At 37.0% G+C, this 21617-nt stretch overlaps 1 protein-coding gene across 1 annotated transcript; it reads right to left on the reverse strand.

Annotated features, from left to right (window-relative positions):
* Positions 1 to 598: 598 nt before the first annotated feature.
* kra (basic leucine zipper and W2 domain-containing protein kra) lies at positions 599 to 16690 on the reverse strand. The gene is made up of 11 exons (XM_019048480.2): positions 16492 to 16690; positions 14399 to 14470; positions 10195 to 10371; positions 8574 to 8677; positions 6687 to 6991; positions 6149 to 6251; positions 5647 to 5787; positions 4497 to 4716; positions 3810 to 3932; positions 2824 to 2875; positions 599 to 1404 (listed from the first exon to the last, which is right to left on the reverse strand). The coding sequence occupies exons 2-10, from the start codon at positions 14457 to 14459 to the stop codon at positions 2847 to 2849; spliced, it is 1263 nt and encodes a 420-aa protein (XP_018904025.1). The 5' UTR covers positions 14460 to 14470; positions 16492 to 16690; the 3' UTR covers positions 599 to 1404; positions 2824 to 2846.
* Between the last annotated feature and the right edge of the window lie 4927 nt (positions 16691 to 21617).

Raw genomic sequence — 21617 nt, forward strand, 5'->3', positions numbered from 1 at the left:
TTTGTTCGCATTACATTAGAGAAAAACAAATTTAGGAGAATCTTATGAAAAATAAAAATAAAAAGAACTGTAAAATTCAATCTTGAATTGAATTGGCAGTTAGATAGATGAAAAGAGGGAAAAAATTAAAATAGGAATTTGGACCCGTGAAACATCTTAAGAAAATTTACTAAAGCACAGGGGGAAACAATAAATTGTATGAAGTAATTAAGATATAAAATTTTATTACAATGATGTCATAGCACTTGTCTGGCAATGACAGATTGGAAAAAAGCCTTTGCCCCCTAGGTGCAGTCTACGACCCAAAAAGTGACAACTGAAGGGCAGAATTGGGTGAGCGAATCGCTCTTTCATTTAATCATTTAAGTATGGGTTAAAATGCAAGTGTTTAGGTTCATTCAAAGGACACAGGCTCGCTGAAGCCAACTACCTCTTAGACAATGGATCGAGCTACCTCTCAGCCGCCACTCTCCATATCATATTGTTCTTTGAATGAGTTTAAGAAGGGTGAAGAAATGGGTGGAAAAACTTGAAGAATAATCTTGTTTTCAAGGAAGAAAAAAGATCAGAAACTTGGGGTTACTAAAATAAAGCATCATTCAAATTTTCAGTATCAAAATATATTATCATAAAAACAGTTATACATTTTTTTTCTATTTTCTCATCTTTTTTTCCCTTTTTTTCATGTTTTTACAATGTTTAAGAGTCATACAGAGTGGATCATGGTCTTAAATATAAACTTCATCAAAAATTGATTCGATGATTGAACGCAAACAAATACGTTTGAAAGCCAGAAAAGAAAAAGAAAAAAAATTGTGACAAAAGACTATAGCTATTGATTGGTTGCCCAAAAAATGATCAGATAAAAAAATTACAGAAAAAAAATAATAAATAAATAAATAAATAGAAAGGTATAGGAATAATAAAAATTACACCTAACAAAGAACTCAATTAAAATAACACCTGCACCCAAATCGGAAGTTTCACCTATTCATTTAGGGTTCGTTGAAGTAAAACTGACTTACAGAATACGATAATTGTATAACATACAAAGAAAGGGAGGGGGGAAAACAAAAGGAGATGAAGAAAACAAGAATAAAGCAAACAAAAATATAGTTTTAAGTCACTCTTCTTCTCCTTCTATTCAAATTTTTACATTAGTGATAAAATATACGATGATATTATGCGAAATATGCAGCATAAAGAGGGAGAGGATCGCTAACAAACACGGTTTGACTCACCTGCTTGAACATGACGAAGTTTACATTCAGTTTTAAAAAAATAAAAAAATAATAAATAAAATGTATCTGCTAGACTAAAATAATGTTTTATGATAAAAAAAATTAGTGATTTTGGATGTAAAATTACAGGGTAAGAAAGATTTATTCGCACAGCAATGAATCACTGAAACAGACAAAATGAGAAAGCGTTACTACTGATGGTTCCCAGTAATGCTAAAAAGCAGAGGAAATCTTTGAAACACAAACTGATTGCGGTGGACGCACAATATAAAGACGGATTGTTGAAGTTTTGTAGCCATCGTGCGTTAAAAATCAGCATAAAGCTGAAAATCTCAATACAGAGGGAAAAAGCTTACGCACAAGCACAATTTTCCCTCAGAGAGTTACAGTGTTTGATACAACACTAGTAACGACTTGATATCACTAGTAGTCTTTGAAAGGTGCAAAGATCACATGGTTGCATTACAAAAATTGACTTCAAGATTTTATTATAGCCCTTTCTATTTCCTCAACAAATTTGAGGAACTGTGGCGGCGCGGCACTCGCATACATAATCTCAATGATGCGCGTAGTGTGTGAGCGATCGAACTGCAACTAGCGGCCGAAGTTGGAACTGCTTCCAGCGGGCGCGTCGGCACGCCAGGCGCATCGTTGTGATTATGTATGCGAGTGCCACGCCGCCACAGAACTTCTCTTAGGCTACGGTATCAAAAATCACTCAGGGCTAGTCCCATCATTTCTTGCATTTGCTGATTAAAAACTCCGTCCGATTAGTGGTCTCGATAAAGTCATTTCTAAGTAAAGAGAGTCGAGTACTTTCCGGCTGTGCAGGGAGTGAATTTTGAAAACAATGCTGGTTGTCAAGTACTCATGAAAACTAATCATTGAAAATTGAGCAAATATATGCGAATAGCACAAAAAAAAATTTAAATTATTGAGACAAAATGATCAGAATACTAATGTGACCTCCACAGTAAAAAAGATTTCCCTTCATTGAGGCAAACTTATCAATGCGGTGATTTTTGCACAGTAAAATAAAAAATTGGATTATGAGATTTCGACTGAAAACTCTCTTTGTAACCTAAACATGAGAAATAAGAGTTTTAAACGGCCCGACTGTAAACTTTAAGTTGCCATTGTAAGTTGCTTTGAAATTTTTGGGGTTTTATGCCCCAAAAAGTTCGTAAGACATTCTTCTGTTCTTTGGTATTAATAACTCCCGTCTGATTTATCATAGATGACAGTCCCTGTTCTTGCAGAGGGTCATAAAAATGTTCAAGTGATTTGGTTCAAGTAATAATTCATGTTGCATCAGTTATCCTTATAAAAATACTGAAAATGTAACATTTCAGTCCCGCTTTCCTAGAGATTGGCACAAAGAAAGTCGGATTTTAAAGGCTCATTTAAGGCTCATCCAGGGATTTTTACGGCCCTGAGAGTCATCATATTAAAAGAATATTAAAAAATAGTGTATCTTTCCTTCGGAAAATACACTAAAAATTAGCTAGCCTTGAATTTCTTGGTGTTAAATACGAAGTCCTTTGTGTGTTAAGTTGAAGAAATAAAAACAAAAGCTACATACCTGATATCTGGATTGTGAACAAATTAGTCGTCCTCTTCTCCTGATTCAGACTCTAAAAAAAGGCAAAGGAAAAAATAATGAATTATAACTTGACAAAATCTTATTCTCATAATTAACAAGACCAAAGGAAGAGGGTAGTAGTTTATTTAAACAATCTACTACCTTCTATATTAATCAGTTAAAATTAGACATGTTACTACACTCAAAAAATTAAAGATTATCTGTGGATTCAGAATTGCCGGATGTCCTCCTTTCCTTAGGATTCAATATTTATGTAAATACTAGAGACATTTTGCATATGCTCCTTCGTAACCCACGAACAGCCTAATGCTAATAATTTGGTGCAAGAAAAAAACTTATATTTTTAGCACAATTGAGCTGGAGTCAGTTTTGATAAAATAAAAAAAAATGATAGCCCATGAAAATCAAAATGTCAGCGATTCCTAAAAAGTACTCGATAGGGCCTCTCGGGGTTGCCGCAGAATTTGGAAAATGAAATTCCCAAACAAATTGTGGTAAAATTTTCTAACATTGGAGGTTATGCCAGATAGTTAAAGAGAAATGATTTGAAATAATATTCAGGCAAAATTTGTCTTTTGAGACATCAAAACCATTTCAGAAAGCAAAATAAGGTGACTTAAGAGTTTTTCCCCAACATTTCTGTCATTTCTCCTGACATTACCGGGATATCCTTGACATTTCTTAGTATTTTTTGCCTGGGGCAACCCTTTCCATTATTTCTAAGACAAGTCATATAATACCCTTGGACTCACGGGTTATATTTGGTAACAGAGTTAAGTTCTTGATTTGTTGGATCACCAGTCTGAAGACTGACGTTTCGTTGCAGTGTTTCTGATAGATCTAACTAAGTGGGCTAAGATACACAATTAATCTATTTGAGTGCGACGAGTGTTGCGTCAACTCATGTGATTCATCTAAAGTTTGTTAAACAGTGTGATAAACGAACAGAATCAAGAATCACTTACCTTCTTCAGCACTCTGAAGCCATTCCACAAATTTCTTTATTTGTTCGAGGAATAAGTGTTTCCCTTTCATTGAATGACCTTCCTTGTACCATTTGAGGATGACTTCTTCAGATATCACATCAGCTGAAAATTAATAAATCATTGGTGCATTAGTATCACTTTTGACACAAGGGGTTCTAGGCTTGTGGTTTTTGGAATTATATTTCTTAGTTATTTTTTACCTTAAACGTGCATCGAAAGGACTGAAATTTCCCCATTATCGGGATGAATTCTCAACAAGCATTGCGCCAACTCTACAGCATGGCCGTGCAAACGTTCTACTGCTTCGAACTAGATGATCGGTATGGATTAACTTCAATTATAGAATTAAGGCTTGGAATCTCTCAACCTTTATGAGTGCAATTTGTTTAAGTGCAATTCGATAGATTATAAACTTTAAGAGTATTTGTTTTAAAAAAAATTATAAAATATTGCGAACAGTTGAAACTAAAAAGTCCAAACATAGTAAAATTCAAGTATTATCAAACATATCCGGCAGTATCCCTGAATTAAAGGCTGTTTAAAAACTCGGGGGGAAAATCCATTAATATTGGATTGACTATCAAAGACTGCACACTATAGCTTTGCCAGCGTAAGATCCTGCGCGATAAATATAACTCATGAGCTGATGATATTGAAGGAACTTACTTCTATAAAATAGGATAATTATTTTCTGGAAGATTTTCATGAAATTCATGTTTTCATAACAGAACTCTTGAATCTTGAGCATTAGCGCAAGCTCAGAACGAGTTGTAGTCGCAAAGGCAGCGAAGAGAGGTGAGAATTGCTTGAGATGCTTCAAAGCCTGATCAGCAACTAATTCCTCTTTTTTGTTCCACTCAGCTTGAGCCATTACAGTTGACCAAATCTAAAAGGAGCAAGTATAATAGAGCATGAAAAGATCTGAGAATGAAAAATATTTCACTTTAATGATTCAGGCATAATTATAGTTATAATTTAGGCATGGAGATGAAGTCTGGGAGCGCAGATTTAAACAGAGTGATGAAGCGTTTAAGCAATACGACCTTAAGGTAAAAATGCTGCGTGATAGAAAATTACAGGCTGTTATCATACTTTTTAGTTTTGAGTACAATCAAAGAGAAACAAAAATAATTTTACTGTGATTCATACTAACGATTCTCATGAGATGTACACTTGCTGTATTATAGGCAAGTTTTTGTGATGCTAGCAGAAACAAAAGCAACATTTCACATAGTATACACAGAAATTTTTCGACAGATTTCTGTATCTTGCGCAAAAATTATTAAGGATTAGATAATGAGATGGGATAGTTGGAGAGAATTCCTTGATGAAAAGTCTATTGGGAAAAGACGTTTATGTTCTGCTACCTTTGGAGGCAATAAGCAATTTTTGAAATATTTTCCGGTGATGGCAGTGTTTTAATTTTCCACCCGTTAAAAGAGAAAGCGGATAAGGATGTAAGAGCTTTTCACAAGTAAATTTTTACTGTTCTCACATTTTGAAAAATTTCTGTAGGCGCCCAGAAACACACTACAAAACATGTCTTTTTCTGATGGACAGCGTCCACTAAAAAGTCACCATGGCTGCGACCTTCATCGGACATATGGCAAAAATCAAAATAGCGAAAGAAATGAAATTAGCACTGGCCCTTTTTCCTATTGTGACCCTCTTAGAAACACTTCATTACTACTGTAATCAACCAGTATCGAAATGAATGCTGAGCAGTGAACATGCAAAAAAAAGAAGCTTCGATTGATGGATCTACTAAAAATAAAATTACTGCCGAAGGAAAGGAGAGAAGAGGTGATAAACATACCAGAGTGATAACTTCATTTTCAGGAATCATATTTTTTGCTGCTGTGTCTTTGACGTCACTAATTATGTCTTTAATAGGACGTTCTTCGGCCAAGTCTTCGGCTAATTGTTCTTGCAGGCAGCGTTTAGCCTTTTCATTTGCCTGTAACATTGCAATGAAATAATAGTGAACAAGTACCCACAGTTAAATGCTCAATAAGGCAGTTATCTAAATTTCCTTGGGAAAATCTTCAAACGTAATCAATGTGCTGGGAAAATCTTCAAACGTAATCAATATGCTGAAGCTGTAGTTAAATCTGTAGTTATTTTGACAACAGTAACTGGGAGAGAAATTAATTCTTCCGTGTAAAAAAAAAACCCTATTAATGAATTTAAGGGTCAGTCAAGCGTTAACCAGTGCCCATGGATCTGACACAAGCTTAAAAAAGTTACTCTGGCATGGGCTATATCAAAGAAAAGGAAAAATTGAAAATACAGAAGACACAAACTACATAAAATTTTACCTGTGCCATGTGGAATTTGACAATGTCTGCTAAACCTCTACTTTCCAAGGCAGTGCGGAAAAATTCCTCAGTGCGTTTGTTGGGAGGGACAAATTCCAATAAACTGAAAAAACCAAAATTTTGCATTAAATCAAATAAAAAAAAAAATAAAATTAGAAACCTGCTCCAATTGATACCTAAAAAGTTTCAAGTTGCGAGTCACTTATTACAGGATTGCCACAGAATTAAGAAAATGAAATTCCCTGACATTTTCCAGACACATTTTGGTGGAATTCCCTGACAATTGAATACGTGACAGATGGTTAAGAAGGCATAATTGAAAATAGTTGAAACCTCAAATCCATTCTAGAAAGCAAATGAAGGTGATTAACAAATTTTCCCTCACCGTTTCATCATTTTCCCTAACTGTGGCAACCCTGTCATTAGTTTTGAGGAAAAGTATGCGATAGAGCCTTACATCATTGAGTCATGAACTTTGAAACTGGGAATCTACTCTCAGTGAGTGGAAGTACCTCTAATGTAAACAAAAAGTATTTACCGTCTTTCAAGGCCGCCTTTTTTAAGGGCTGCTATTAAACTTGTGAGTCCTTTTTCTTGCTTCCATGTTTCAAAAACTTCGAGTAGAAAATCCAAGGCAAGACAATCTTTGACGAGATGTTCGTTGATCAGGACCTGTAGAGTGGTTGGCGGCACAGATCCATTGCAAATCCACAGTGCTGTCATCCTAGCCAATTTGATTCTTTCTTCTTCATTGAAACCCTTGATGAACACTAATATTTTTTTAATTTCTTCATCGAACATCTTCTCCAGGTACTTGTACCGTCTCATTAACTTAACAAATACCTGCAACAGAACAAATAAGAAAAAACAAATTAATGTGGGGATTGAAGAGTGGTTCAATTTTCGATGCAGTGAAAGTAGTTAACATACAAGACCTAGCGCGCAAGGTAGGTGGCACAAATACAGGTCTAATGGCATTAAAAGAATATTTTTGGGACACTCAATATTAGAATTGCATTACTTTTTGGTATCTTATTGAATAGGCAGTGTACTGAACATTCAGGAAATTTGACATGTCAGTTACAATCTTGGGATTTAGGCAGATGCCCTCGAAAAATGTGTAACGAATCTTGTTTGGAACGTCAGCTTTTTAGCACTGGTTTAAACTTCTGGTAAATTTTATTAAATACCTGCTTTAATTTTGGTAGATTTTCTATTCAAACTTTAATGGAGATATTCTGATGTTTTCATCTTCAGTTGACATTTTTTAAGGATTCTGACATGACATTAAAACTATCAACAACATAGAATTTAACAGAAATATGTGTGTACACTCTACATGGTACCTGCGGCCTTAAAATAAAAAATATTAAGCTGTTTTAGAGGAGTTTTTAAGCACTTTCTATGGTGCAAAGCCAGGGTTGACATAATTTGTTCATTACACATTTCTTAACTATTTATGCTCTTCCCTGACTCCATAATTCTCGGATTCCTTGACTATCCCCTACATTCTAACTTCCACTTTGATTATTTTTTCCTTTAGATTATTCTCGCTTCTGCACCAAGCAAAAAGTCCCTGACTTCTCTGGTTTTCCAGATCGCAGGCAACCCTGACACGCACAAGCGCTCATGAAAGCAAGCCGATTGATTAGGGGTAAAAATTACAGTAATCTAAGCTCTAAAATGGTCCATTCAGGGGCATACATGAACGTGTAAATGAAATGGGCCTGTTGCAAACTTTTGCTAGAGCAAAAATATGAGTTGTTTCCCATAGATGATGCCTGAAAAATCACAATGAGCGCATCGGCAAAGTCTGAAATGCACTCATATCTTCACAATCTGCGTAAGAAATTTACGTGTTTTTGAGATTCCCGCTTCAAAAACGATACTACCGCACAGGTGAACATTTTGCTAGAGGAGTCGCTCCATCGTCGGCAATATTCATCATAGCCGACGCTCCCGCAGTTTCGCGCGTAATACTAGGAGAGTTCAAGGTCAATCAAGGTAGGCAAGGAAAATATGAACGTAAACACGCCGATTGTTATCTGATCTTATACTGGTCAGGTGTTATCTCGTCCCATCACAGATGTTTCGGCGGATTGGCGTCGGTCATGATGAATATTGCCGACAATGGAACGACTCCTCTGACAAAATGTTCACCTGTTCCGTAGTATCGTTTTTGAAGCGGGAAGCTGAAAAAAACACAAATTTCTTGCGCAGCTTGTGAAGTTATGAGTGCATTTCAGACTTTGCCGATGCGCTCATGGTAATTTTTGAGGCATTATCTATAATAAACAACTCTTAGTTTTACTCTAGCAAACGTTTGCAACAGGCCCATTGACAAGCAATAAAATATATTAATTACATGAGTGGCAAAAAGTGCCAGTGAAGTAAATAGAGCTTAGGAATTCTGAGAGGATATTACCTGTTCGAATTCTCTCAACGAAGGCAAATCAGCCGGTGCCTCAAAGACGCATACATTTGTTTTACATAATTTGTCTCCTTCCTGAGCGATTGATCCACCGGGAACTAGAAGATAAAAAAACTTATGAAACAATTTGATAAACAAGAGTATTAGAGAGGGGGGCCAGAAATTATGCATCTCCTTCTGGAGACAAGAATTGCTGAAATTTCAAGATGGTTATTGAAACTTCTCCCTTACTAATTTTACCACATCTTGGAATTTTTTAAATTGGTTTGCCATCCATTGGAGTAAGATCGTTCAATGAGAATGTTTTCAACATTTGACACATCATTAATAATACAAATAATGGCTTGAAAACATTTAGCATTAAAAACTAAAAATCAATATTTAGAAACCCAAGTCGGTATCTTCGCTACACAATTTGAGTCTCCACCTTGAGGGCTCTTTTGCCTGATTCCATCACATTTAAATAATCATTTAGAGTGACACTGATTTCGACTAAGACTGATTCAGGAACTCTCCAGTTTCCTTCAATTCTTCTCTAGGGTAAATGTAAAAATTTTAGTTTCCTTTACATTCATTTGTGCACTAAATCAAATCAAGACCTGCATGGACTTGAAACCATTCACTTTCAAGAATTCCTCGCCAATTTTCTGATTGAGTTAATCTGGAATTAGAAACAGGGTGATACCTTCATGATCCAGCCTGTTCTAGTGAACAGACTAAATACCTGAGAAAAAATTTAAACTACTAAGATTCCTTCACTCTAAAATATTTAATCGGGTTTCAGCTGTTAATATCATCAAACTATCCAATGTGACTTGAACTATTGAAGATGTTCGCTGCCCACGCCATCTTTGAAGCGGAAGTAGATTCTTTCCCGTCTTGCTGACCTTGCTCTTTTGCTCAGCACGGCTTGGTAGAACAAGTTTACATTTTTTGACAAGTCACAAGCAAAAACTCTTCAGGTTCTTGAAGTAGAGTGTCTACTGAGTCACTTAAGCCAAAAAGAAAAAAAATCAATCAAGCTCCTGGAAAATAAAGTCGATTTAAAGGTATTTTTGGGCTAAAATAGCCAAATTACCCATAGCAAGGCCAGTCATATTAATTAAACTTTTTTTCTTCCTGCATATAATGCCAAAGTTTCTTTAGTAAGCATAGAAAAATAAAATAAAATTTTAAAAAAAAAATTGAATAAAATACCCCAATTAAATAAAATAAAATTGATATTGATTCAATTATTGTCTTTAATTAAAATTTTAAATAATATGATGGGCCTTGCCATGGGTAATTTGCCTATTTTAGCCCCAAAATACCTTTAAATTGACTTCATTTTCCACGAGCTCAACAGAATTTTGTTCTTTTTGACTGAATTGACTCGATAGACACTCTACTTCAAGAACCTGAAGAGTTTTTGCTTGTGACTTGTCAAAAAATTTAAACTCGTTCCACCAAGCTGTGTTATGCTTTAAAATTGTGCTAATAAAACTTGACTATCAGGTCAGATAGTGAGATACCTAGATGAATGAGGTTTTACCATATTATATCGTAGTGCGGTAAGAATTTCGTCATTCCAGGATATATACAGAAAGAATTATTTAGAATGAAAACTCTTGCTTACCCAGCAGACCTCCCGCGATGAGGATGTCGAATAAGGCTTCGCCATATCGACGGTAGTCAACTTTAGATCCTGCCGCATCTAAAAATTTGAAAATAGCTTCTACGTCAGGCCCAGCATTGTTGAGACCTGCAAGTATATAATCTCGGAAACCTGCAGGGTCATACTTCTCTTTTTCATCTGAAAGCAGAAAAAATTCATTTTCATTGAACAGAGGATATGTTTTGAAACTCTACTGATTGTAATCAGCTAGCTGAGCAAGTGTAGAGCTTGGTGATTTTTTTTAAAATTTTAAAAAATATTTATGTACTTTAGATAAGTCCTTCCTCAACGAAAATTTAGTCTGATTGTTCCAAGGCAAAAAACCAAAATGGCAATGAAAGTCAAGTCCTCAGCCACATCTGGCATTACTGGGACTATGCGACTAGAATATGTTTCAATTAAAAAAAAAAAGAAAGAGGAAGTTTTAATGTTTCATTTCACCGAGACATAATTTCTGTCTACAAGAAAAGAAGAGAATTTAGGACAAAAAAAGAACTGTAGAGGTTGTCTCATTTTCAAAATCTAGAGAGCTTAGCATCCCAGAGAACAAGTGATCTTTAACCAAATCATCCGATCAGAGATGCAGGAAATTCTTTTCATTCTCATTTTTCGAAAGTGCCTTCCTTACTTTAAAACACCTTTCCTTTCATCCTCAGAAATTTCAAAGTGGTGGCCTTATAATGGCTCTGTACGTAAGAATTGCTGCAATTTTGAACATCCCCCCCCCCCCCAAAAAGCGATTGAGCCAGCTTTTGTATTCTCGCACAGAGCCCCTTACAATCGCGTTGTCAAAAAGTTTTTTCACACCTGCACCCATTCATTGATACAATTTTTTATTTATAACACGAGAAAAAAATTGAAAAGAGTCCAGCAAATTCAGCAACAATGATGGAGTAATTTAGGGCTGGCTCAAAATAGAGGGAAAAGGATGGGTACAAGGGAAGAAAAACCAGCCAGGGGGATATTTGGACCGCGTTAAACAGAAAGGAACCAAGTCACATCAGCTAGTGCCAAATTTAACTCTGCAATTTAATTTCTTACGAGAGAACATTTGTGTGGATTCCTTTGAAAATTTTAAGCAATTTGCTTCGTACTATGGAGAAAATCCACTGAAATTTGCACGAAAATCCACACAACTGTTTTCATGTAAAAGAATAAATTGCCGAACTAAATTTGGCAATAGCTGATGTGGCTTGGTTCCTTTCTGTTTAACGCGGTCCATTTAATCCTTCAGTAAGAGGGAGTCTCATGACATTCTGCAGCCAGCCTGGACAACTCAGGCCCAGAGAGCAGGAAAAGACTCTCTGGTGAAGCTGCCTACTTTAATATGCTCAAGGATGTCAAGGTGAATTCAGCATTTGATGGGACCTTCAATGATTATCTCAGTGCTCAGAAATATCAGTGTTTGAGAAGTGTGAACAAATCAATACGAACATGTACTAGTGAGAAGCACTTGCTCAATTATTAGATTTGATCTGCAACGATTAGAGGTTTGCTCGTTTTGGTGACCAAGTTCTCGTGTATTCTTCTCCTAGCTTGTGTACTGAGGCAAAAGAGTACTTAAACCTAGGTATAGGGTTACTTTTTGGGCAAGGCTTCTTTTTTTTTTTTTTTCTTTTTTTTTAGAAAATTTAGTTTAAAACATTAATTACTGTCCAATGCAATAAAGATGTCAAAGTGACTGAACGTTTTTAGTGACAGGGTTGCCACAGACTTTGGAAAATTACATTTTAATTCCCTGTCTTATTTTGGTGGAATTCTCTAATAATTGAACAAATGCCTCACTGTTAAAAAGACACAGTTAAAAATAGTTTTTAGGCAAAATTTGATGCTCAAAACATCAAATCCACTCAAGAAAGCGAATAAAAATGACTTGACAGTTTTTCCCTGACTTTTACTGGTATTCCCTGACTGTAGAAACCCTGTACAGAATATTTGAAAATTCAACTACTCAAATAAATTGGACAGAAGAGAGAGAAAAAAAGAAGAATATAAATAAACTAATTTAGTACACAAGGTTAATTGGTATTGACAAATAAAAAAAACCCTGTTCATAGGATTGTGCTCATTAGAGAGAGCAATCAGAAAATAAAGGCTAAACCTCAAGTAAAAGTTGTGACTGCTTTGGAGTAAAAATACAGAGAAAAGAGAGGGCAAGAGAAAGAAAGTGAAATTCCAAAAATTTCAGCTAAGCATATAATAGCCTGCTGAATTGACTGATTACTGAGGGGTCAAGCAAGCTGTGACCCAGCAACTGGTATCAATTTATTTTCACACTGGCAAGGACACTTGCTTACAGAGCAGTTCAACAAGACAGTATCAGTTCAACAATCAACATCAGATCTTGGAGCAATACACTCAGAGAGAGAGAAAGAGAGAGAGTAAATGTTTTTGAAGTTTTGCTTCTTTGCTTGTAAACAACGCGGTTTTCCTGATTGACAGAGTAGTTAGGAACTAGTAAAATTTCAACACCACAAATTCTCAAGAACTCAAACAGATACAAGGATCAGAGCTCCAGCAAACAGAAAAAAAAGAGGGTGCAGAGGAGGGAGAAAAGGGCCAGAGATGAGAAGGGGGGACTGAATCTCTTGAGAGAAAGAGAGGCAAATGGGAATAGAGACAAACATTTTGTAACTAAAAAATGTTCGGTTAATTATAAAAAGCCGTAGAATTTCAATGAATATTTGCAGAAAATTCAAGATCCGAAGAAGTACGGGTGAAGGTAATGATTGCTGCACATTTCGTTCCTCTTTTTTGAATGAGGATTTTAATGGGAATTAATGTACAGGCCCGACTGACCTATGTACTCCATAATTGAGGGAAAAATGGAAAAGAGCGAAATGGGTAAAATATGGTTAAAAATGTCAAAATTTCACTGATGGGAGAAACTGTGGAGCGTCATGAAAACTTTTAGCATTGACAACTGGCAAGGTAGGGATCAAAAGAATGAGAATTTATTTGAAAGGCTTGAGGATAAACATTATGCTGAAATTTTTAAAAAAAAAAACGACTGAAAGAAAGAAGTTGGGCCCTTGTGTAGTTTCTTATCAACAGTACATGGACTTGTTCATAAAAAAGGCAGCTTTGAAGATATTCTGAGCCTATTCAATGCTTGAATCTTCCATTAAGAATTTTCCATACAGCCTTTTCTTAATCAAAACACGAGTGATTTTAAAAAAGCTTTTAACAATCCTGTCTTCTATGATTGAATATCTAAGGATGACTGACTCACATTCAAATACTTGCCTCCACGCTAAGACAACCATTTACTAAGTATGCATTGATAGGCAGATCTTACATTGAAAGAGTTTCTGGCTTTCTTCATCCATCCAAGAAAGGCAAATGAAAATGGAAATTATCATTTTCCAGTTCAAAAAAAATCTTATAATCATTGAAAGCCAAATAATTCAAAATTAAGTAATAGTAGGATACAAAGCTCATGGCGAAGATTAAAAAATGATTTCTAAGTGTCCTTTAGAGAGGTTTCATTCATCCATCCAAGAAAGGCAAATGAAAATTAAATCGTCATTGATTCTCAGGACTGTTGGTTTAATCATGAGAAACCCGTGATTTATTGAAAACAAAATTGAAGTTATTGGCAAAGATGGTTCTAATTACTAATACTGTCAGCAGTGCATGGCTGGTTTTCAGATCATGTTTATGTATTCTAAAGTATCTTTTCAGTTCTTATAGGAATTTTCTCAATTTATCAGGTGGAAGAGGAATTCGGAACCTAGTTTCTGAGAGCCAGCAAAAAATTCTGAGGAACATATTCTACACGCCTCATGCTTCAACTTGAGAGAGGTACTTGCAACGAAAACATGTTTGTTAAAAAATAATTGTTTCAATTGAATTTTCAAGACAATTCAAAGGGGGTGTAAAAAGCAGGGAACGTTCAGACCATATTTTGGGAGAAAAAAACTTCAATTTAAAGCTGCTCTGTGAAGGTTCCTCAGCGACCCGGGGAGGGTAGATAGATCATATCAAATGATTGAATCAGAAGAGAATTCACATCAGTGGAACACACTTTAGATAGCTTATAAGTTATTTGTTATCTGTTGACAAATAAGAGAGATGAGTACTGAGAGGTCTTAAAAGCAAGGAAGCCTTTATCTCAGCAAAGGCTTGAAGCTAGAATTTAACGGAAAAATTGAAAGAAACTTACCTCTTTTACGAGTCTTGATCCGCTGCCCTGAGAGTACTGGCTTTTCTACCTTTTGACTCATACAATAACTGGCTGAAAAATGAGGAAAGAAAAAAATACAATTAGTTATTTGAAAAGGAAAAAATAATGCAGCTACTACTACAAGCAAATTCTTCAAGGAAGCTACTGGACATTAAAGCACTGCACAGATCATGCCAAGATCTTCCGATTTCAATTGTTCTTTCGCAGCAAAACCTTCTCACTTGCAGAGTCTGTCTGACAAACTCAGAGAAAATGGACAGTGCTAATTCCTACTTAGTAATCCTGGTAAAATGATTGATTGTGCGAGAGTGTGGTAGTAAATGCTGCGAAGAGAAATGACCGGGCTACGAGTGGAACGCAAAAGTGTGAATTTTCACTCTTCAGTAGTGCAGTTTCACCCAATGAACTCTGTAATATGAAACTTCAAAATCGGAGAGATTGAAATATGACATTCTTGATCATGGAGAAACATCAATATTTAAGAAAAGCTGATAAAACAGCTGGAAACTTAGATCCCTTAACCCCTCGCCTACGTATGCATTTAACAAGATGCATCTGTCATAACCCTTGATCCCTATATTCCATATTGGCGTACAATAAGTAATTTTCCCCTTCATTTCAACTTTGATTCAGGTGTGCGAATTTCATTCCAAACATGCCTAAAAATTTGACTGAAAGTTCCACGCCCACAACAAATTCACTTTTTCAAGTAAGAAAGTAAATTTTCTTTAGTCCTCCCATGGTGATCCTTCATACTTTTCGCAGCTTTGACCAGATAACCTGTAACAGTGGCCGCGTAAGGGTGGGTGGTATTGGCAGTAGCCAGGCGGTCACGAGCAAATGTCGATTCTGTGCACCCCAATACGCAATAAGACTGTGAGTGACAATTTCAAATGAAGTAAACATGATCACAGTTGTTCCTATTACTATTCATATGTGTACTTAGTTGAACATCAGCCTATCAAGGAGTAAATGAACTTGGTTCTGATCTGATGGGTTGGGCACGAAACGAACGTTCCGAGACGTGAAAGAATGCTGCATGCTCCAGCATTTCCATAGAACCCAAAGATGACCTGATTAATACCGGAGCAAGGACACTGATAACCCAATCAAACCAAAAGCCTCATTATTAGAACTTGGCCGGTTTGAGATTCTTCAAAGTTGCACGAGATGCCTCTCAACATTAGGTTATGGCAGGCTAATACTACTTGAGGTTCAAACAAAATTGAGGACTAAACCATGGAACGAGGTTAAATTTCTATTAAAATGTAAACATGCTTCAACAAAACTGATGATACAATGTATGATAGGACTAGACTTCACTTTAAAAGAGGAGACTAAGGATTCAAAGCAGATAGGACCTGTTGAAAGTTGGTATCATGACAGCCCAACACTTACTGGCGAGTAAGATCCTAATGCCGGGTGTTTCGGGTGCTTAAACTTACAATTAAGGAATCAGAATCATACTTGGCAGCAAGAGTAAGTACTATGCTTAGTGAAGGAGATAAAAGCACAGAATGGGAACCCAAAAGAGAGAAAACAGGCTCGATGAGAGAGAACAATAGACATGGAATCTTCTCTGCTAATACGAACATGATAAAACAGTAATAGTTGGAAATGAATATCCTAGAACGGGAGCACATCTTAAATGTTCGGTTAAAATAACAGATAATAGACTTTTGATTCTACTGCAAACTTCAAATTCTGTATTAGTAAGTGTTTCATGGAGAAAACACAGATTCTATTCAAGGTTACCATAAAAAACACAGGGGCTGATTTGCTTCCTCCAGCGGTGCTTTCCGAGGGACTAGAGTAACCCGAATCGATCGAAGGCCTCGGTTGCAGGAGCAGGAAATTATATTTAATTAAAGATACTAAAAGAGCAAAAACTGCTCATCACTGACAGGAACAAAGCAGGAACAAGAGAGACATGGCCTAGGAGGCTTTGAAGGGGCAGCAAGATGGAAACACTATTCCCTTCGAGAGAACCCTTTTCAGAAGGAAAATATAAGTGAAATAAAGAAAGAAGGTACGGCCAGTTCCTTGAATATATATTTAAATAATTTACTTACGATTTAAACTGTTAAATTACAGCTCTGGTGAACGAGGAAAGGAGGACAACAGATGATTCACTGCTTGATGAGTGGGTAAGAGAATGGGAGAGGGGAACAGGAATTAGAAGCTGAACAACGTGTGACGGCGAGTTCTGATCAAAGGTCAAACTGTATCCGAAAACGCTCGTGGAAAATTAAAAATTTTGACTATTCAAGTGTTGATGAGAGTTATAAATTCAAATAAAGGGACAAAAAAAAATTTACAGAGAGGTTAGCGATAAAATTTTGCGGAAAGTTTCAAATATCCGTTATTAGTGACGGACGGAAAAAGTCACTACCTTGGATACCGTAGTAAATGTATTTTTTTAACAAGTTACCAACCGTCGGAATTTCAACCCATGTCATGTCTCTCTGAGCAGCAATGATTAGCATTTAGTGAGGCGTCGTTGTCGTACTTAATAATTTTAATATAGAAAGTAAAAATACAATTTAAAAAAAAGAAATAAACGGAGTCATTAAGCTCTTCCTTTAATAATTCCAGAGAGGGCCATATTCCAGAAATAATACTGTCCTCAGCGAGAACTGCTCTAAGGTTCAGTTAAATGTTTGGTTCAAGAGACGGTACCATTGATTCAGCGCCAAATTTGAATTGACGGTCATGTAATTATTGAGCGTCTGCAGTTCCGCTTTACTAAATATCGAAAAAGAGTAGATCCTTGGAGTTGAATAATTGTTTCTTTGAGGGTTCTCGCTTTTCTTGCTATGGAAACATATCGCAAAATTGTGTACCGGATGCACCTCTGAAGTTGACAGTGAGTATTCATAATGGACTATTTTCTCGGACAATGACTTTTTCACGAAAAATAAATTCAATTCCTTTCCGAACCACGGAAGTTTGTCATCACTGAAGAAACTGTATCAACTGCCTGGCGTGGTACATGGACCGCGTTTAGCAAAAAGGAACCAAGCCACATCAGCTATTGCCAAATTTAACTCGGCATTTTAATTTTTTTCAAGAGAACGTTTTGCGCGGATTTCTTTTAATTTGTGAGGAATTTGCCTCTCACTATGCAAAAAATACAATGAAATTTACACCGAAATGCAAGCAACCGTTTTCGTGTAAAACATTAACTTGCCCAGTTAAGGCAATAGCTGATGTGGCTTGGTTCCTTTCTCCCAAAACCTCAAAAATTTTAAGTTTGGCCCAAAGCAACTCTCCAGTGCTGCCGGCGTAAGGAAAAACGCCGCAAGAACATTATTCTAGAGTTGCCAAATTTCCCTGGATAAAACAGGTATTTTTGAGGAAAGATATCCGTATTTTTCCTTGAAATTTGCAGATATTTTGGATTAAGCTGCGAACAGAATTGCCTGAACATTTTGACGAAAAAGTATTCAAAATTTTCCCAGTAGGTCGTTTTTAACCGAGGGAAATCTAGCAACGCCTAGAGGCTCATACGGCGTTTTTCCGTGCGCACGGCAGAGAAGTTGATGGAGTTCGTGTAGAGAGAGCCTCCTCTGCTCTCGTGCTTTCACATGGAACATAGCAGCGGCCGCAGTTCACAAAGCGGCAAGGAACCAAGCCACATCAGCGATTATCAAATTTGATCGGGCAATTTAATTTTTTGCATGTAAACTGTTGTGCGAATTTTAGTGCAGATTTCAGTGAATTTTCTGCATAGCACGAATAAATTTCCTTCAAATTTTCAAAAGAATGCGCACACAAGTCCTCTGGTAAAAAATGAAATTGCCCAGTAGAATTCGGCAACAGCTAAATCGACGGTGAAACTACCAAACCACGTATCTCGGTTTGCGACGTCGCAGACTTCCTGTCATACTTTATTTTTTAAATGAAAAACTACTTAACGTCCAGTCTTGAAAATTTCTGTGATTTTTCCTCTTCGTGCGGAGAAAATTCTGTGAAAATTTCAAGGAACGATATTGATTTGGTCTACTTTAAAAAAATAAAATGCGAGCGTAGATTTTTAAACACCGCAAACGAGATACGTGGTTTGGCAGTTTCACCGTCGTAATGTGGCTTGGTTCATTTCGAAGTAGAATGAACGGAAGACGCCGACGTATGCTTTCAGTTCCTTTTTCCCATCGAGCCGAGACTTAACGGCCTTGATCATAAAACTACTTCCGGCAGTGACGTCACCTCTGTGGGTTCTCAAGATCATGATTCGCTTTGTTCACTTTGGTCTGCGTCAAAAAGAGCGTCGGAGAGCGAGGCACTAGTGAGACGCGGATCAAAGTCGACCGAATTGAAGGCATCTTCATTGTACGTACAAAACGTCGACACGCCATTGCCACACGCGCGAACTCTGTCGGCCACATCTCGAAGTAACGTCGTTCGTGTCTCTGTGAAGAAAATGTAGAGAGTGGTAGTGTAAATACTGTAAAATCAACTGGCGCAAACCGCGAAATATGAAATCACGCGGAGCACTGGGCACTGCAACCTCCGCCATCTACCACCCTGTGGATCGAGGCAATGAGACAGGTCGGACATGACATTCTTTACTAAAATCGCAAATTTTTATGTTTATTTCGTCATATTTTGAACATTAGGTAAGGGGCGCTTCTGGAAGAAAATTTCACAAGGAAACCAAAGGAACCACTTTTAGAACCGTAAGGTTTTGTATACCTAAACGGAGTTACAAGCGTTTGAAGTTTCCATATTTTGTCCGACTTTTCCTATTAACTCGATCCACTGTGTGCCGTGCTGAGGAAAAACGCCGTATGAACCTGCAGGAATTGCCAAATTTCGTTTAATAAAACACGAATTTCCCGGTAAACTTAAAAATATTTTCCTCCCAATTTTTCAGATAATTTTCTTCGCAATTTCACCTGAAGTTCTTGAAAATTTCAAGAATAAATATTTATAGCTTCCCACAAAAATAAGCATTTATTCGAAGGAAATTTGGCAACTGTCGGATGTTTATGCGGCGCTCATCCTTAGCACGATAGACCTGCTCTGCTGTTCTGAGGAAAAACGCCATATCGTTGGTGAAAATGCAGAGGTCAGTCCGTAGGGTTTGGGCTTCTTGGATGCCAAGTGGGGCACCCCGGAGAGGTTGGGCTCCTTGAATGCTAGGACGGGTAACCACGGAGGGGTTGGGCTTCTATGATGTCAGACGGGGAAGCCCGCGGGAGGGGGTCTCTTGGATGCCGAGTGGGGTAGCCCCAGGAGTGTTGTTGCCTAAAAAACATGTATCACATTGCTAAAATTCGTACCCTGTTGCCTGGATCAATGATTTGCCTTCAACTGGCCGGTTATGCAAAATGACTAACGTGAAGCACGAATGGTGGTATCATAATTTTCCATTAAGATTACATAGTGGGTTGAAGGCGCTCCTCTGTATCGTATCTGAGTGGCCCTGTACAACGATGTTGTCCAAACATGTTCATAATTTCGTAGGTAGTCTTCAAACAAACCATAATTTTGGAAAATGCCCGAAGAGCACTATTGCACGTTCCAAGATTTTTATACTTCCGTAAGTCTTATTTCAAAAAATAGGATCGAAAACGCGTGGTCCAGATTGTTTTTTTTTGAGTCTCCTTGCTTTGGTTGTCGTATTCTCATGCTAGACTGAGAGGGTGGCCGTTTACAAGATCGCAACTTACTCAAAAATGGTTGTGAATCCAATAAGTTTTGCACGGAAAAAATGAGCTTTCGACGATGAGCTGCGAATAATCAAAATGGGAGAAAGGGTACACCGTCCACTGGTCCATTTGGAAGGCGTAGAGCGTGGATGGATGGAGCATGGATGTCCTCCGGGTTTCTACGGGCACTAGATGACCGTAGGTTTCCAACGGTATATATGCCAAAGTGTTGGGGGAAAAATAAAAAAAAAAAGTAGTACCTATATAATCTGTTGATGGTCCACGAAGAGAATATATCGACGGTGAAACTACCAAACCACGTCGCAGACTTCCTGTCATACTTTATTTTTTAAATAGAAAACTACTCAACGTCAATTCGTGAAAACTTCCGTGATTTTTCCTCTTTGTGCGGAGAAAAATCTGTGAAAATTGTAAGGAATGATATTGATTTGATCTCCTTCAAAAAAATAAAATGTGAGTGGAGACTTTTAAACACCGCAAACGAGATACGTGGTCTGGTAGTTTCACCGTCGATATATTCTTGAGACTACACACTGTCTTCTTACCTATGGTGTGAAAATTACTCAAGGAAGTCAATTCTCTGATTCACTTATTGGTGAGTTGTCGTATTGTATCAACTAAAGCTCCTAAACTAGTTTTAAGTATGGATAAACCCTATTTATAATCTCAATGATCAAGAGCAGGTTCACAACGCTAATAATGGGCCTGTTGCAAACTTTTGCTAGAGCAAAAATAAGAGTTGTTTCTTATAGATAATGCCTCAAAAATCACGATGAGCGCATCGGCAAAGTCTGAAATGCACTCATAACTTTGCAGAAATGCGTATCTTGTGATGAAATATGTCATTTTCCAATCATACAATGTTTGATCTGGCCGTATGAGATCAAACTAAATCTTATCTGATAAGGAACTGTAAGCGTGAAACTCTTTTATCAGTCTTTAAATGATCAAAATCCGCCAACAACAAGTTAAAAACACTAATTGCAAAAATACGTATCTCGTGATGAAGTGTCAATTTATTCCTAGGGCCGAAAACGCGAATCTCGGCATTTCAGCCGTATTTTCTGACAGTTTAAGAAATTATTCAAAATGCTGATGGAGTCTGAAAAACCATCTTATTCTTGCTATCCTCAAGAATTATCACCCTTCTACTAACAATAAAAAGGAATGTCCCTGCTAAAAATGATGAGTAGGCTATTCAGAATTCGCCGACTCACATGAGTAGAATTTCCCACTTATATAAGTAGAATTTCCTACTTATATGCAGGCCCGCCACATCCCATCTCGGGCCCTGGTACCAGTTTTAAGGTCAGGGCCCCAAGCACGGAGGGGGGGGGGAGGGGTCCGAGGGGCATCCCCCGAGAAATTTTAGAATTTATACGACTAATCGGACGCATTTTGAAGCTTCCATAAAGAATTTTTCCATCAATTTCTGCGGAATAATTATGTTTTTTTTTCTACTTTCAGCACAAAATACTTGCGAATTGTTGCATTCAAAACATCTGGAAAATTTTTATTTTTTT

This window comes from Bemisia tabaci, chromosome 2 (genome assembly GCF_918797505.1).
Source record: "Bemisia tabaci chromosome 2, PGI_BMITA_v3".
NCBI lineage: Eukaryota > Metazoa > Arthropoda > Insecta > Hemiptera > Aleyrodidae > Bemisia > Bemisia tabaci.

What these genes read in the sequence shown, in the direction of transcription:
- kra (XM_019048480.2), bottom strand. Translation starts at nt 14,459, where the DNA reads ATGAGTCAAAAGGTAGAAAAGCCAGTACTCTCAGGGCAGCGGATCAAG. An exon ending in GATCAAGACTCGTAAAAGAG is followed by an intron (nt 10,372 to 14,398) that starts GTAAGTTTCTTT and finishes TTCTGCTTTCAG; the next exon opens with ATGAAAAAGAGAAGTATGAC. An exon ending in CATCGCGGGAGGTCTGCTGG is followed by an intron (nt 8,678 to 10,194) that starts GTAAGCAAGAGT and finishes TTTATCTTCTAG; the next exon opens with TTCCCGGTGGATCAATCGCT.